Source organism: Hypanus sabinus, chromosome 7, assembly GCF_030144855.1.
Source record: "Hypanus sabinus isolate sHypSab1 chromosome 7, sHypSab1.hap1, whole genome shotgun sequence".
Taxonomy (NCBI): Eukaryota; Metazoa; Chordata; class Chondrichthyes; order Myliobatiformes; family Dasyatidae; genus Hypanus; species Hypanus sabinus.
Window position 1 is genome coordinate 162,907,969 of NC_082712.1, and position 16,630 is coordinate 162,924,598.

A 16,630-nucleotide genomic window follows, 5' to 3' on the forward strand; every position below is an offset into this window, starting at 1 on the left:
AAAAATCGTTCATGTATAAATGCTCAAATTTTTCTATTTCACACTTTGTAAAACATTCAAAACAGAAAAAAAATGCAGTTTTCTTAACGGGGTTGTCATTTGTGAGGATTCCTTAAATGTGATTGGCTGCTCAGACAACTCCTTGACAACTGTACTCTGAGCACAGGAGATCCCCCTGAAGTCACAACAGTAGCAGTCAGAAAAGGGAAGGTTCTCTCCACGGAGATCATTATATCTCTATGGGGTGCTTACTCCGAGATCCATAAAGAGCACGTGCCTTCATCACTGCCTTCTGATTCTTAGCCAATATATTCCTCATTTAATTCACAAGTATATACCATCAAGCTTTTCCAGCTGACTACTCTATATTTAGTAATGCAGTCACATAATAAAATGCACTCGTAAGAATCAGGTCCAGCAGGTTCCAGCAAGGATGGGAAGAATTCCGGATTAGTAAGGGTGTCAAAAGTTACAGGAATAAGAAAGAAGAAAGGGGTTGAGAGAGATGGAATGGTGTAGCAGACTCAATGGGCTGAATGGTCTAATTCTGCTCCATGGTCTTATGATCTTATTAGGGAAGCTCTGCTAACAAAGGATATTGAATATTTGATTTAAAAAAAACACATGGCAGGTATAGGCAACAGACCTAGGCAGTCTCTTGTAAATACAGTGAGTAGGATAGATCTTAAGAAAGAAATTAGGATGGCAAAATATCCTTGGCAAGTAGGAATAAGGAGAATCCCAAAACAACAAATGCGGCAGATGATGGAAATCTTGAGCAAATTGCTGGAGAACTCAGCAGGTCAGGCAGCATCTACGGAAAAAAGTACAGTTGACGTTTCAGCCCAAAACTTTTTTTCCATAGATGTTGTCTGGCCTGCTGAGTTCCTCCAGTATTTTGTGTGTGTTTCTCAGGTTTCCAGCACCTGAAAAATGCTGGAGGGAAATAAACTGCTGGCATTTTGGATCAAGATCCCATGTCAGGATGAGAAAGAAAGGGGTCAGAAGCCAGAAAAAGAAGGCAAGGGGAAGGGGGAGTACATGCTTGTCAAAGATAGGTGGAACTAGATGATGGACAAGGTGTGTAGGTTAGGGGAGAGGGTTGAAGTGAGAAGCTGTGAGGTGATAGATGGAAGAGGTAAAGGGTTGAAGAAGATGGAATCTGATAGGAGAGGACAGTGAACCATGGAATAAAAGACAGGAGAAGGGGCACCAGAAGGAAGTGATAGGAAGGCAAGGAGTAGAGAACGAGTGAGGGAAAACCAGAATGGGGAATGGAAAAATAGAGAAGTAGGAAACAGAAGTATTACCAGAAGTTTGAGAATTTGATGTCCATGCCATCACTCAGGACCAAGAGGATAGCCAGGGAAAAATCAGGTCCCCTTAAAGACTAAAGAACTTATTTGTGTTTGGAATGAGGCATGGTAGTTGAGATTTGGAATGGATGTTTCTCATTTTTATTCATATAGAAGAACATAGCTAACTTGGAAGAGAATGGTATAAAGTGCAAGGAAGCATCAGATATCATGAGACAGATAGGGTTGATAAATCTACAGAACCATGAAAATTTGCCATGGAAAGTGGAGGAGGAGAAAGCAAAGCTCCTGATGGAGATATCAGAAGACTTAAGGCCTGCTAATTTTCTTTTATTTAAGAAGGGCAGCAGGAATAAGGAATGCAACTACAGGCCGGTGAGCTGTTGGGAAATTATTGGAGAAATGTCATGGTATGGGATGTACAGTATGTACATTTAGAAATACAATGGTTGATTATGGATCGTCGACATGGCTTTGTTCTGGAGAAGTATAGTATCACTAATTTGACTGAGCTTTTTGAGGAGGTAGCCAAGAAGATTTATGAAGGCAAGGTGGCAAATATATGTCAGAATTAGATTTATTCCTACTGACATATGACATGAAATTTGTTGGTTTGCAGCAACAATACAGAGTAAAGACATAAAAATCTGTAGCCTACAAAAATAAATAAATAATGCAAGAAAAGCAAGGAATAACAAGGTAGAGTTCATGGACCATTCAGAAATCTGATGGCAGACAGGAAGAAGCTGTCCCTGAATCACTGATACTATGGGTCTTCAGCCCCTGTACCTCCTTCCTGATGGTACTAACAAGAAGATACCATGTCCCAGATAGAGAGGGCCCTTAATGATGGACACTACCTTTTTGAGACACTACCTCAAGTACTGGAGACTCCAGTGAGGCAGTGTTTAGAATGATCTCCACTGTGCATTTATAGAACTTTGTCAGAATCTTTGATGACATACCAATTCTTGTCAAATTTCTAACAAAGTAGTGCAGCTGCCATGCCTTGTTCGTGATTGCATCAACATGAGAATTTATTAATGCCTTTGAAAATATCCTGCATGCTAGGTTGCTACTGCAAGTTAAAATAGAAGGGATTCAAGTTTAGTGGGCTAATCGGAACCAAAATTGGCTTTTTGAGTAAGAAGATAAGAGTGGGAGGATACCTTTCTGATTGGATGCCTGTGACCTGAGGTGCAATGCAGGGATTAGTCAAAATCAAAGCTAATTTATTATCAAAGTATGTATATAATATTAATAATAATAATAAACACTATATTTTTACTTTATATGTCATCATATACTATCTTGAGATTCATTTTCTTGTAGGCATTTACAGGAAAACAGAGAAATACAATAGAATTTATGAAGGAGTGCATAAAGTCTCAAAATGTACAGAAGATGACAATTTGTGCAAATACACAAAAAGAAAATAACAGAAATAATAATAAATAAATGAGCAATAAATATTGAGAACATGAGATGAAGAGTCCTTGAAAGTGAGTCTATTGGTTGTGGGAACAGTTCAGTGATGAGGCAAGTGAAGTTGAATGAAGCTATCCCTTTTGGTTCAAGACCCTGATGGTTGAGGGGTAATACCTGCTCCTGAACCTGGCAGTGTGAGTCCTGAGGCTCCTGTACCTCCTTCCTGATAACCTTGGTAGCAGGGGTCCCTGATGACGATGCTGCTTTCCCGTGACAAAACTGATCATCAATGGTCAATGGTGGGGAGTGTTTTACCCATGATGGACTGGGCCATATCCATTATTTTTTTGTAGGATTTTCCATTCAAGAGCATTGGTGTTTCCATACCAGGCTGTGATGCAGCCAGTCAATGTACTCTCCATCACACATCTATAGAAGTTTGTCAAAGTTTTAGAAGTAATGCTGATTTTTTTCAAGCTTCTAAGTAAAGGCACTGCCATGCTTTCTTCGTAATTGCATTTACGTCAAAGTCCTAAAATCTACACAATCTACCTCAGGGTGATCATGGAACTGTAACATTACCACCAATACAGCCTCCGCTAAATTCTCTAACTTCACTGGCTGGACAGTCAGATTAATATCATTATTCTCACCTGAGCTAACATCTCCAGTATTAAGGCCTGAGCTACACCCAATTGGCTCCTTTGGGTAGACCATGTCATTCATTTGTTCATCTCCTGATATAGACACAATTTTCAAAGGATTACCAGAGGAAAATGTGAGGATTCCTTTTATAACTCCATGTCCAATTTTTCATACCCTGCTTGAAATAAAACTTGATCATCCCACCAACTTTTGGGAATCTCTTATCCATGACCATCAGGATGCTATGAAGAACCTGAAGTTCATGCATCAGAAACACATAGCTACTGAATTAATGCAACAGGTGTACACATCACAAACAAACTTCTCATCCCCCCCCCCCACCCCAACTTCTGTCCCTGATACTATGGAAGAGACTGCAAGACCAACATTGGTCTCACTCATCACCACCTGAGCCCACAAAACTGGAGTGGAAGAAGTAATCCTCAATCCCAAGGTATTGCTGACAAAGACTACCAAGCCATTATTACTTTTAGCAAATTTTTTGAGCCTAAAATTCAAATTCAATGTATGTACATCAGAATTCTGACATAACATCAAGCATTTATTTTCCTGCAGATACTGCCCTTATTATGGGGTTGGGTCCAGAATTTCACCTTGCGATGATACCGAGCACCAGCCTAGCACATACCACACACACACGTTTTCTAATGCTGAAGGTAAACAATACAATGACTATAAGTGAAAGACTTGAATCATTAAAGCTTCCAGCACATTGCTTTGCTGAGCATCCTGAACTTGGAGATATTATCACTGACTATAAATCCCGAGCTTCCTGCTCAGCAGCACTGTAGGAATGCCCACTTTGGAAGGACTGCTACAGTTCAAGGCAATGGCTCAAGCTCAAGCTCAAATTTAATTTTCATTCAATGAAACATCATTGCTCCAAAGCCAAGATGCAAAACACAGTACCGATAGTCATACACAGCACAAAGCACAGATAACATATCAGTAAAATACAGTCAGACAAACAGACCCACCACATCCTTAAGAGCATTTAGGAATAGGGCTTAAAATGCTGGCCTTACATTGAGATTAAAGAGAGATTAGCTTTATTTGTCACGTGTGTCATTTATGTCTACAACCAACACAGTCCAAGATGTGCTGAGGGCAGCCCTAAAGTGTCACCATAGTATGCCTGCATTTACAAACCCTAAGCCACATGCCTTTGAATGTGGATACAGGAAGAACATACAATCTTTTTACAGACAGTGGCGGAAATTGAACCCTGATCTTCCAACTGCTAGTGCTATAAAGTGTTACATCAACTACTATGCACATTGCTCAAATTAATAAGCTAAAAATGTTTATTTATGGTAGTTATTCATAATGATTTGTGCCTCTGATCGATTTGTCAGTTTGGACTGTAATGAAAAGAAGATATTCTTTGGCCTTAACTCTCCAGTCCCACAAGCTTATGTCCAACTAGCTCTGACATTCAATGAACAAAATTGTCACACTGGATCCTCTTGTTATGCAAAGTCCAAGTACTGCAAGAAGTGAACATGCATAAGTCTTATTTTTATAAATACTTGAATAAGGAAGTGGAAGAGTGGGTTAGTAAGTTTGTGGACGGCATAAAGTTTGGTGGTCTTGTGGATAGTGTAGGTGGTTATAAATTACAACAGGACATTGCTGGATTCAGTTCTTTCAACAGAAATCTTGAAGCAGGGATTAAACATTGATATGAACCACCGCTCAAATCCAAATAAAGATAGCTAAAGCTTTCAGTAAAGTGCAACGTGCCAAAATAAGGTAATTTCAAAAAATCCATGGAAAACAGTGCAAAAATCTGTGCACAAAATGAAAATCCTAACTCCCCTGTCATAAATTGATGCTGTAGGTTGAATTATAAAATGCATGCAGCTCGGGTGAGCTGGATCACCAGATATGGAAATAAGCTCTTGATTCTACAGCATTCCTTCCTCCATTTAGATGATGAACTATCTGGTTAGCGCAGAGAGTTCTAATCTTGGTGGTACATTGAACAAGCATTAGTGCATCTTTCGGAATCAACTCATTAATATTGCTGCAGTCATCCATTACAAGAAAATGAAATGCTGTGAAAATTGAAGCAATTGCTGGAATGGGCATATCCGATCACAGGGCCTCAAATGTTTAAGGTTCATCTAAGGGGTTAAAGCAACTATCCTTTCTCACCCATTAACTGAATCAAGTCTGTGGACTGACATTTTCCAGGAAGCAGCCAAGAAAGCCTGCTTTCTTTCAAACTTGCTGACTTGATTTTTAATCCTAGCATAGTATATGATCTTCACTCAATGTTATAACCAGTGACTGTCAAATTAAAATTATTTAACACCAGACATTCTGCAGATGCTGGAAATCTGGAATAACACACACAGAATGCTGAAGGAACTCAGCAGAACAGGCAGCATCAGTACTTACTGCTGGATACATTGGTGGTGTTTAGGGCAGCAATGAAGGTCCTTCATCTCTGGTGGTGGTCAGGGCTTCTTTCATCATGGCAGTAGCTTCCACTTGGTTTTCACTACTGTCAGACATGCAAGTCCTGGGTGGAGACTCAGAATACTGTCACACTCAGATGTAGAAAGATTCTTCATTGCTGTTTCCGTAACAATTTTGTTTTACCAATCAGGGTTGTTAGCCCTAAGCTGAGCCCCAGAAGCTAGAGAACTGGTGGACTACTATTAGTCTGTCCTCTACCTTTTGACCAGTTTGGCATGGAAGACCCTACCAAGAGCCAAACCGCAAAGCCCTGACTCCAGCCAACAAGCTCTTTGGGACATCGAGGTACACAAGCTTCCAAAGTCCTCTTGGAGGAGGCAGCATCAGTGACAAGGACTAAACAGTCAACATTTCAGGCCAAAACTAGGTCTGCTGAGTTCCTCCGGCATATTGAGTGTGAAGACTATTCAAATATGGGCACATTGGATCTGGGGAACTGAGTTAAAAACCGGCCACAATGAGTGCTTGTTACAGTCATTCTTGATTGTATATTTTCAAATAGTCCATTTTTTTTTGAACAAGTACGGTTCACTTTAATTAGATGCTTGCGATTTGAGAAATCAAATCACAGAATGAGACAATGTTGAACTTACTCTGCATTCACGGCACTTGGATTTCAAAGCTCTCTGACCTTCGGCAAGCTTCTGACCCCCATAGAGACATATAGCTGCAGAATCAAACAAAATAAAATGCTGTTATGTGCAATCTGTCAGATTAGGAAAAAAGAAACAGTGCATAATCACTTTGGCACACCCTCAGATATGATCACTGGCAATGCGTCCAAGAAAATGAAATGAAGGATATTAATTATATGTTGCCTTTCAGGAAGCAACTTGTAAAGAAACATTCCCACACTCAGCATTGGCGTGCTTAAATAGAGGTCAAATTGTGCAATTGGGCCTTGAATGGATGACCTGGGTTCAAGTCACAGTCTTGATAGACATTCACATCATCTTTTTGCTACAGAGTGGCTGCTTTGCTCAATTGGCCTGCAGCAAATAGATGACTAACACCCAGAAGGAGAGAAATGCAATTACAAAATACACTATGTCGTGAAGGACATCTTTTATTCTCCTGACCTTTCTGTTATATCAGGGACATCTTTGACAGAGAACATAGACAAATCTGCAACCATTTAACCAATTTGTTTATCTAAGGTCTGGGATAATGGACTGAAATAACTAAAGTTTTGATTTATATCACCATTCCCCAAAGGAGTTCTGACTTGTCCTGGGATTTGCGAGCATTGCAGGTTAACTTTCAGGGCAATTCCAAAGCACCAGAGCAACACAAAAATAACAAACTCTCGTTTTCCTATTTTATCCACAGTGACTGGGGAGAAACAAAAAATCAAAACATCTAGATAAAGGAGGAAAAATAATCGCCTTGCTGATCGTGCTTAAGATGTTAAAACAGGTATCGCATCAGTTTGTCCTGCTCGTGCGGACATAAAAGGGCTTCTGGTCCCCAGAGATGTCAGAGTGAGGTACAATGGTAGCCAGGATGCCATATGATGAATGATTTAGTAAAGCAAAAGAAGCACAGAATTTTACAGCAAATAAAGGTGACACAACCCGTTATATCCATGCTAATCAAATAATAGCTTAATCCACTTTCCAACTCATGATGCACAGCCTTTAGGTTATGACTTCTGAAATGGTCATCCAAATAAGACCATAAGACAAAGAAGCAGAATTAATTCATTCAGCCCACTGAGCCTGCACTGTCATTCCTAAAGGCTGATTTATTCAACTCCTCAACCAGATTCTTCTGCCTTCTCCCCATGACCTTTGATGCCCTTACTAATTAAGTCAGAACAAGAATCAGGTTTAATATCACTGGCTAATGTCATGAAAACTGTTGCTTTGCAGCAGCTGTACCATAAAATACATAATTAAAAAAATGGCAAATTACAATAAGAAAGCATATATTATATGGCACATATCAGTACCATGCAGAAGTCTTACGCACATGTAAAATAATTCTGTAAAGTGAGATGCTTTAAAAATATTGAAAAGTTTCTAAACATCAAAAAGCCTACTATAAAGAGCAGTGGACAGTAAAAAAAATGACTAAATCAAATCAAGATTTGGTGTGACTACCCTTTGCCTTTAAAACTGCATCAATTCTCTTAGGTACACTGTCATGCAGTTTTATGGGAAAATTGGCTGGTAGGTTGTTCCAAGCATTTTTGAGAACTTGCCACAATTCTTCTGCAGACGCCGGCTGTCTCACTTGCTTCTGCTTCTCCAGGTAATCCTAGACAGCCTTGATGATGTTGAAATCAGGCTCTGTGGAGGCTATCATCTGAAACCATATTAAAAAATCTATGGTGCCTAACACTTTTGCACAGTACTGTACATAAATTTAATAAATAGTGCAAAAAGAGTGGAAAAACAGTGAGGTCGAGTGTATGGAATTATTGTCCATTTCGAAAGTTAATGGCAGAGGAGAAGAGGCTGTTCCTAAAATGTTGAGTGTGTTTCTTCAGACTCCTGTATCACCTTCTTGATGGCAGCAATGAGAAAATGACACATCCTGGGAAATGGGGTCCTTAATGATGGATGCAGCCACTTTTGAAGATGTCCTACCAACCTCCTATCAACTCCTGCTTTAAGTACACCCAATACTTTAAATTGTTTCTGCCACCCTTCCAAACAGTGAATTTCAAAACTCAGCACCACCAACCTCCCTCCAATAGTCCCTGCCCACCATCTGTTCATGGAGTGAAAGTAACATTCAACAGCTTCTCTGGAATCATCTAACGCTGGACCTTCTGTCACTTCTCCGAAAGGAAATTGATCTTTTCTGCAAGAATAGAGCATCTAAGAACCTCAACATCTTTCAAGTACTTTAAGGTGCTGATTGGAATAAAAGAAACAGAAATAACCTATATTTTACTTGAAAGGCATAGGATAGTAAAATGTCCAACTGCACTTCACATGAACCTTATAAATTATAATGTTCCCCCTAAATGGCTATTGAGAGACACATTTTAAAGAATGTTGTAAAGGATCAAAGAGAGTAGAATAATGAAGATATTTGTGATGTACAGTAAATTCAAAAACTTAGGACTGATCTGGAGGCCTAACATTAAAGTTTGCTGATTACATCTGGTAGTTAGTCGGCTGATGTAAAAAGACATAAATGAATCAAAGGGGGGTTGATAGACATGTGAGAGAAAGAATAAGCTGTAAGGAGACAGAGAAATAAGGAGAAGGGCTATGGGACTAATGAGATTGCTCAGTTGGAAGTTAGCAAACCTTCCTTGAGTAGTCAACAAGTCTATCATATGAAAGAGCAGTGCTTTCAAATAAGCCAAGATAAATCAACATTGGTGCAGAATTATGAATGGCAAATTTAGTCAATGTTAGATACACATTCTTTACCCTGTTGGTAATGAATAGCTTGATCAATTGTGAGGAAATATTACTCAAGCAAGGATACAGAACTTCTCTAACTAAAAGCCAGACTTTTAATGAGAAGCAACACACACAAAATGCTGGAGGAAATTATCAGGCCAGGCAGTATCTATGGACAAGTGTAAACAGTCGATGCTTCGGGCCGAGACCCTTCGCCAGGGTCTTTTGTCTCAGCCTGAAACATCGACCGTCTCCTTTCTTTCCCCATAGCAGGCCAGGCAGCATCCGAGTTCCTCCAGCATTTTGTGTGCGTTGCTAGGATTTCCAGCATCTGCAGATTTTCTCATCTTTTAATAAGAATATTACTGCAGGTGGTGCTGAAAGGCAAAATCAAATATGCTAAAGAAACTCCTTGATCTAAACCAATTTTCTGATCTCAGAAAGGGATCTGCAAGCCCCCTCCTGCTTTCATTGGCATAAGTTTTTTTGATGCAGAAAGAAATTCTAGTCCTATGGGCACAGGAAAGCTGATCAGATCTCATAATAGCACGTTGGTTCATGCTGAGAGAGTGCGGAGTTTTCAGAGCTATCAGAACATAAGGCCATCCTATGTCATTATGCCAAGTACACAATATTGTAGAGCACTATTATTCGGCTTTACTTCATTCAAAAGGAACCAAATGTCTGAGGTAGTGTATAATGCACAATTTAACAGTGTAGGCATGTGGTTTTGGACAGATTTCCACTGTCGATTGGAGTGAATGTGGAATCAAAATGCTGCCTGTAAAATTTTCACTTAATCTAAAGGATTCCATGGCATTATTCAAAGAACGTTAAAGCACCATATAGTTAATAGCCAGATATTTAGCTGTGATGGTGAACATGGCTCCTTGAAAGTGGCTACACAGGCTAATAGGGGGTAGTAAAAAAATAGGCACATGCCATCCTCACTTTTATTAGTCAAAGAACTGAGTTCAAGAGTTGGGAAGGTATGTTGCAACTCTTGTTTCTGGAACATCATATTTAGTTCTGGTTGCACCATTATAGAAAGGATGTTGAGGATTTGGTCAGGGTATAGAAAAGGTTTACCAGAGTGCTGTGTGGATTAGAGGGCTTGTGATATAAGGAGAGGTTGAACAAACATGAGTTGTTTCCGGTGGAGGCTGAGGGGAAATCTGATAAATATCTATAAGATTATGAGAGGGATAGAGGGAGTAGGTAGCCAGTATCTTCTCCCTCATGAATGAAATATTGAACACAAGAGGGCCTGCATTCAAAGAGTGGGGAGTTAAATTCATAGGAGATGTGTGATGCAAGTTTTTTTTAAACATATAAAATGTTTCACATCTGGAATGCGATGCCTGGTATGGTGGTGGAGGCAAATACAATAGAGAAGTTCAGGAATCTCTTTGACAGGCACATGATTTTTCAGGAAATGAAAGGATATGGACATTACATAGGCAGAAGGGATTAGTTTAGTTGGTCATTTGATTACTAATTAAATAACTGTGGCAAAAAATTGTGCTCTATTCCATGTTCCATGAATGTACTCCCAACATCTTTGAGGAAGTGTGTTCTTTGATCATCAAATTGATCAAATGGTTCCTTAGCCATTGTATGTAAATAATGTCAATTACAACGCTACAGTAAGTCACTCGCTGTAAAATAGTTTGGTGTATTCTTTGGGGAAAGTCTATATCAATTTAAATTCTTTCATTAATGAATCATATTTAATCTTCCTAACACTTCTTTTCACACTGATCTTTAGAAACTCACTGGTACTTGCAAGGAAAATCACAGTTATGGGTTCCGTTCACAAAAGTGTGTGTGTGTGTGTGTGTGTGTGTGTGTGTGATATAAAGTTCCCATTCATTTAATAGGAACTTTAATAAGTTGTACATCCTATTTTGTCTATCAATACTAATGAAAAACAAGAAAATGATAAGATATTGCTATGCATTCATAAATGCAATATCGAATGAGTATGTAGAATCTTAAGAATAAATTTCAGATCAAATGGGAACATTGAAAAAACAAAAAGTGAAATGGTTCACTTTTGGAATCAATTTATGCTTGAGAAAGCAAGCCGATGTAGTTCATTACTTCAGTTCAGGAGTCAACAGGTGTGAATTGAATTGACCAGACAATTGGAAATACCACAGATTCACTCTTCTTAAAATCTTTGCTGAATAAGATACAGACATTTATATTAGAAAAGTACACATAAGTACTGCTCTGAATGTTCAAATTAACACAGACAGAATATATTTCACCTGAACATTACCTCTCAGAAGGGAGTCTACAATCATTGTTAGTGGGTAATAAGAGGTGCAATTGAAGAGCAGCACTGTGACATGTTATAGACGGTGATGTTCTATGCTACACTAATGATCAATATGTACTGTTAACTAAGTGCTACCTTGGCAATTCTAATAACAGCTTGCCTTTTCACAGATAACATGTATAAAAATAAGCTGAATAGCTTTTCTTTGAATGATACTGGTGAAGATAAATTACTGCCAGGAGATATTGCTACATTACATTAACCTTCAGTCTGCATAGAGATAATCTCCAAAATTTTTTTATTAATTTTCTAATGACATGGAAAGCTATCAATGTTTTATCTTAATTGTAAATTGACAGCGAGCTGTTTACTGTTTGCCTGTATTGTGCACTACATGTATTTTGAATTATATTATATTTACTTATTTATGGTCATATTTTGGTTTATGTTTTGTGGGTGTCAGTGATCTGGAGGAGTGATCTGTTTTCATTTGGTTGTATATAAACTTTAACTTGAAGGAAGGAAACAGGATCTGTCAATGATTTCAGCAGATACTCTTTGTCAGCTGTGGTAATCAAAAGGATATACTAGATAGTGCCTAATTTTGCAAAATCACTTAATTTTAAAAGGATAGAGAGGAGACAGCTGAACATCCCATAATTAAAATCAGTTCTCAGAGGAGACTCAGGTTATAATATTTGAGCAGTGAAAAAGGATATTTGGAAGAGGAAAGCTTGCGAAGCTCTCCTCACAACATGGAGTAATGTTGAACAAGAGTGTGGGTCACAACATGTGCCCTCACCAATGCATAATCTTGTCTGTAGTGGCTCCTTGGTAGAAGTGAAACTTCCAGAAGTCCTGTAGAATGCTAGGAGGTACGTTAGCAAGGCAATAGAGAGGAGATTTAATGCAAACATAATACTCTTCAACCCAAACTTTAAAAGCCAAGTTGCATATTGAGATTAACAAATATCAAGTAGTAACACATTTATATCAGGAGGATTTACACTGGTATTAAATCCTTTTGTTTATGCCTACTAAATAGTGATGAAAATGTCAAAGCTACCCACACAAAATGTTGGAGGAACTCAGCAGGTCAGGTAGCATCTGAGGAAATAAATAAACAGTCAATGTTTCAAGCCAAGACCCTTCTTCAGAACTTGAAAGGAAGTGGGAAGACTCCAGAATAAAAAGGTGGACTGGGGGTGGTGGGGGGTGAAGGATGGTGGCTAAAAGGTGATAGGTGAAGCCAGATGGGCAGGAAATGTAAAGGGCCAGAAAGGAAGGAATCTGATTTGAAAGGAGAGTGGACCAGAGAAGAAACGGAAGGAGAAGGGGATCCAGGGGGAAGTGATAGGCAGGTGAGAAGAGGAAAAAGGCCAGAGTGAGGGGAGGGAAACATTTTTTTTACCTGAAGAGGAAATCAATATTCTTGCAATCAGGTTGAAAGCTACCCAGGCAGAATATAAGGTGTTGCTCCTCTACCCTGAGGTGGCCTCATCTTAGCACAAGAGGAGGCCATGGACCAACATATCAGAACGGGAATGGGAATCAGAAATAAAATGCTTGGTCACCTGGAATTTCGGCTTTAGAAGGTTGGAGCAGAGATGCTCAACGAATCAGTCCTCCAATTTCTGACGGGTCTCATCGATGTAGAAGAGGCCACATCAGGAGCACCGGACACAGCAGACAACTCCAGCAGATTTGCAGGTGAAGTGTTCTTCAGGGCCACGATTGGAGGTAAGGAAGGAGGGGAATGGGCAGGTGTAGCACTTTGCCTACTCTCAGGGATTAGTGCCGGGAGGGAAATTAGTGGGGACAAAGGAAACTCGGAGGGATCCCTGTGAATGAGGAGAGAGGGGGCAGGAGGTAAAGATATGTCTGGTAGTAGGATCCCTTTGGAGACGACAGAAGTTGCGGAGGATGATGTGTTGGATGCAGATGCTCATGGCGGAGATAAGGGCAAGAGGAACTCTATCACTGTTGAGGCGGGGTGAGCGCAGACGTTTGGGAAATGGAGGATATGTGGGTGAGGGAGCTCAATGGTGGCAACACTGACCTACTTTTGACTGAAGGGAGGCAAAAACTTGGAAGATTCTTTCATAAACACATTTTAAAATAATATGTCATAACTTTCTCTCAAAACCTCCCTTTAAGATATTTCTTCAAAATTACCTCTTTGCCAAAGTTTTTGCTCATCTGTCCTAATGTGACATGGTATTGTGCTTTATAGGTTAATTCTTCTGTGAAATGCCTAGGGATGTTTCACTACATTAAAGTCTGTAATGAGGCAAAATAAAAATTGTGCAAGGGGAAAAAATGTAATTATGATGTTATGTAATCTTTGCAGGTAGCTAATGTCAGTGAGATAAGAGTCACAGTGTTGTTTAGTATTTAGAAATAAAAACGCATATTTTTTAGGACCAGATTTCTGCTGTTCCATGAAGGAGAGAAGTAAAATGCCCCTATAGCCGCTATTAGATATAGTATGCTAAATTCAAAAGGAGTACTTATAAATGGCTCAGTGACACATCCAAAATTAGTTTAGCAAAAACAAAATCTTTAGATTCATCCACAATCTAAATCATTTATGCACAACCTCAATGTATAATATTGATCCAAGTGCTAGACACAAGGAATAATTGTATGATAAAAAGATGCTAATCAATGAATCACATTGAGTCCTGTGATGCAAATGTCCCTATAAAGTGCAAGGAAAGAATAGCAGAATAGCTGGAGAAGGAAGCAGAAAACACAATAATAAACTTACTGATACATGTAAATTTGTGCTACTCCAATTCCATTAAGAGGTATTTTAATCGGACTGATAAATCATAGCATGCAATAAAAGTGAAAGAAGCATTAACTAATGTGTTGTTTTGTTTCAACTGGGGACAGTGAAATTCAGGACTACAATGTCCTGCCAGTGATAATGCAGACAGTCATATTTCATCCATGGCGATTAAATTAACTCAGAAACCCCATTAAATACTTACTGCCCATTACACCTGCTGGTGTTCAGGACAACAGTGAAGGTCCTCCATCTCTGCCAGTCCACATTCCAGAAACCAATTTGGGGTCTTGAGACCAAGGACCAAAAAGCCCATTGCTTGGGATTAAATCAGCTTTGGGATCAGCAACAATCAACAGCAGAACGTAGCTTTGCATTAGGAAAGTACAAATATTCTGACCACAGTAACGTAGCTAGTTCAGCAATTATTTCATACACCCACAGCAGAAGTTATGTTTTACCAATAGTCTTTTTATTGGAAAGATTGATTAGGTTTAGTTCAAGGGCAAGAGTTTGAAATTTACTTCCAAAATATTATCCCATTCTATTGAGATATCATAATATATCTTGATGAGAATCAATAATCAATAATTATTTTGATTAACTTCAATAAAATGTATTTGCTACTTGCTTTTATTTAAATCACATAATATTGAAATCCAGTCTTCCCTGTAGCACAGAAAAGGCATTTGGTTTCTACATATGATTATATATAACCCTCATCTGAGATAGGGATATACTTTATATGGTCAGGGCATCAATTTTCATGGTCTGACATGCTGCTTATTAACACTTCTGCACACATACCAAAATAAGTTAATCTATTTCATATATAAATGCAATAACCAATATTAAAAGGAAGTAGTATTCTCTGTAGAAAGAAATAGAGTAGGGCAGGTCCCATGGCACACATAATCTTTTTCCTCCATGACACTTTCCCTCAAAGGTTACAGCAGTTTAGGTTTGCATCATGTCTCATCTGGTTTTGCATTAAATGTGATACAAGGATTAGAGGGCCCCTCAACTTGACAGAAAGTTCAATCCGACTGGCAAAGTCATTTATAGGATGGACCCAATTTGCTCAGAAATTAACAGAAGATGGCGCCAGTGAACAATGCAATCAAGGGCGACATCCTCCAGACAGTTCACAAAACTACTTCTTTCATGGCTTCTTTTTCTTTCAAATGTGGTTCTGCAACTGTAAGAACCAATGATCTACAATTTGGTGAGGGTGTATTTTCAGGCCGATAGAGCGATCTGGCACTTTGCTATCTCCAAGGAGGTTCTGTGAGGTATGCGGTCTCGAGGCCAAGAAGCCTGGAGACAAGTGCATGGTCAACTCCACTTCTTGCCAATTAAAGAATCGAGGAAGATTGAAATCATTGAGGCGAGTGCGGAAGGCGAGAGGGCGTGCAGCACCGTCTGCTGTCCTCGTGCTCGCCACTGCCATATGTGTGGGTTTCTCCCTCTCTCTCTCTCTCACTTGCTACTCTCGGCAGAAGGTCACTCTGCTTGAATGCTCTCTCTTTCTCTTTTTGCTGCCAAAGGATTTTGCTTGAGTCCTGAGTCTCGGGCAAGGTTTAATCGACATGGTTTGTGGATTGGATTCTGCAGTTACTGTTATGGTGTGTTTCTGGTCACTCCTGTAGGCAATTTCGAATCAAGGTGCCCTGCAGATGGCAGACACTGAGCTGAAATGAACATGCCTACTCTTTCAATTTTTTGTTTCACAATCTGTGTTTATCGCTAATTTATTTCAGTTGCCATTTGCGCAATTTCTTTTGCACTTGGGTGGGGGCTATGTTTTTCTTTAAACAGCTTTTCTTTGTTTCATGGCTGTCTGTGGGAAGATGAACCTCAGGAATGTATACTGCACACACACATCAATATTAAATGTACTTTGAATCATTACTGTTGAGATCCCTCAGTAGAAGCTGAAATGTGGTGTGGGAAATCGCTTTAAGTTCACTTTTAACACATTGCCTCTGTTCAAAACATGAAAAATAAGCAAACGGTATAATACTCCAACTAGACCACCAGATTTTAAAATATTTGCTGTGAATGTTTCCAAAACATGAATATGGAAAATAGTTTAGGGGAATGGAAATTCATATGCTCCACCTCAGCACTAACCGCAGTGCAAGAAAATGTTACTAGTTGTTTGTAATGACTCCGCCAGCCAAATTCAAGAATGTTAGACTTCTCATAAATACAAGAATTTCTGTAGATGCTGGAAATCCAAAGCAACCCACATAAGATGCTGGAGGAGCTCAGCAGGTCAGAGTGCGGTTCGAGCACT

The 16,630-nt window shown here is 39.2% G+C and overlaps 1 protein-coding gene across 1 annotated transcript in view; it reads right to left on the reverse strand.

Annotated features, from left to right (window-relative positions):
* LOC132397564 (protein kinase C-binding protein NELL1-like) overlaps positions 1 to 16,630 on the reverse strand; it is a 943,441-nt gene that overhangs the window by 702,522 nt on the left and 224,289 nt on the right. Inside the window, exon 10 of the mRNA XM_059976383.1 lies at positions 6,488 to 6,561. Within this exon, the coding sequence (XP_059832366.1) occupies positions 6,488 to 6,561 (74 nt within the window). The remainder of the gene's footprint in view (positions 1 to 6,487; positions 6,562 to 16,630) is intronic.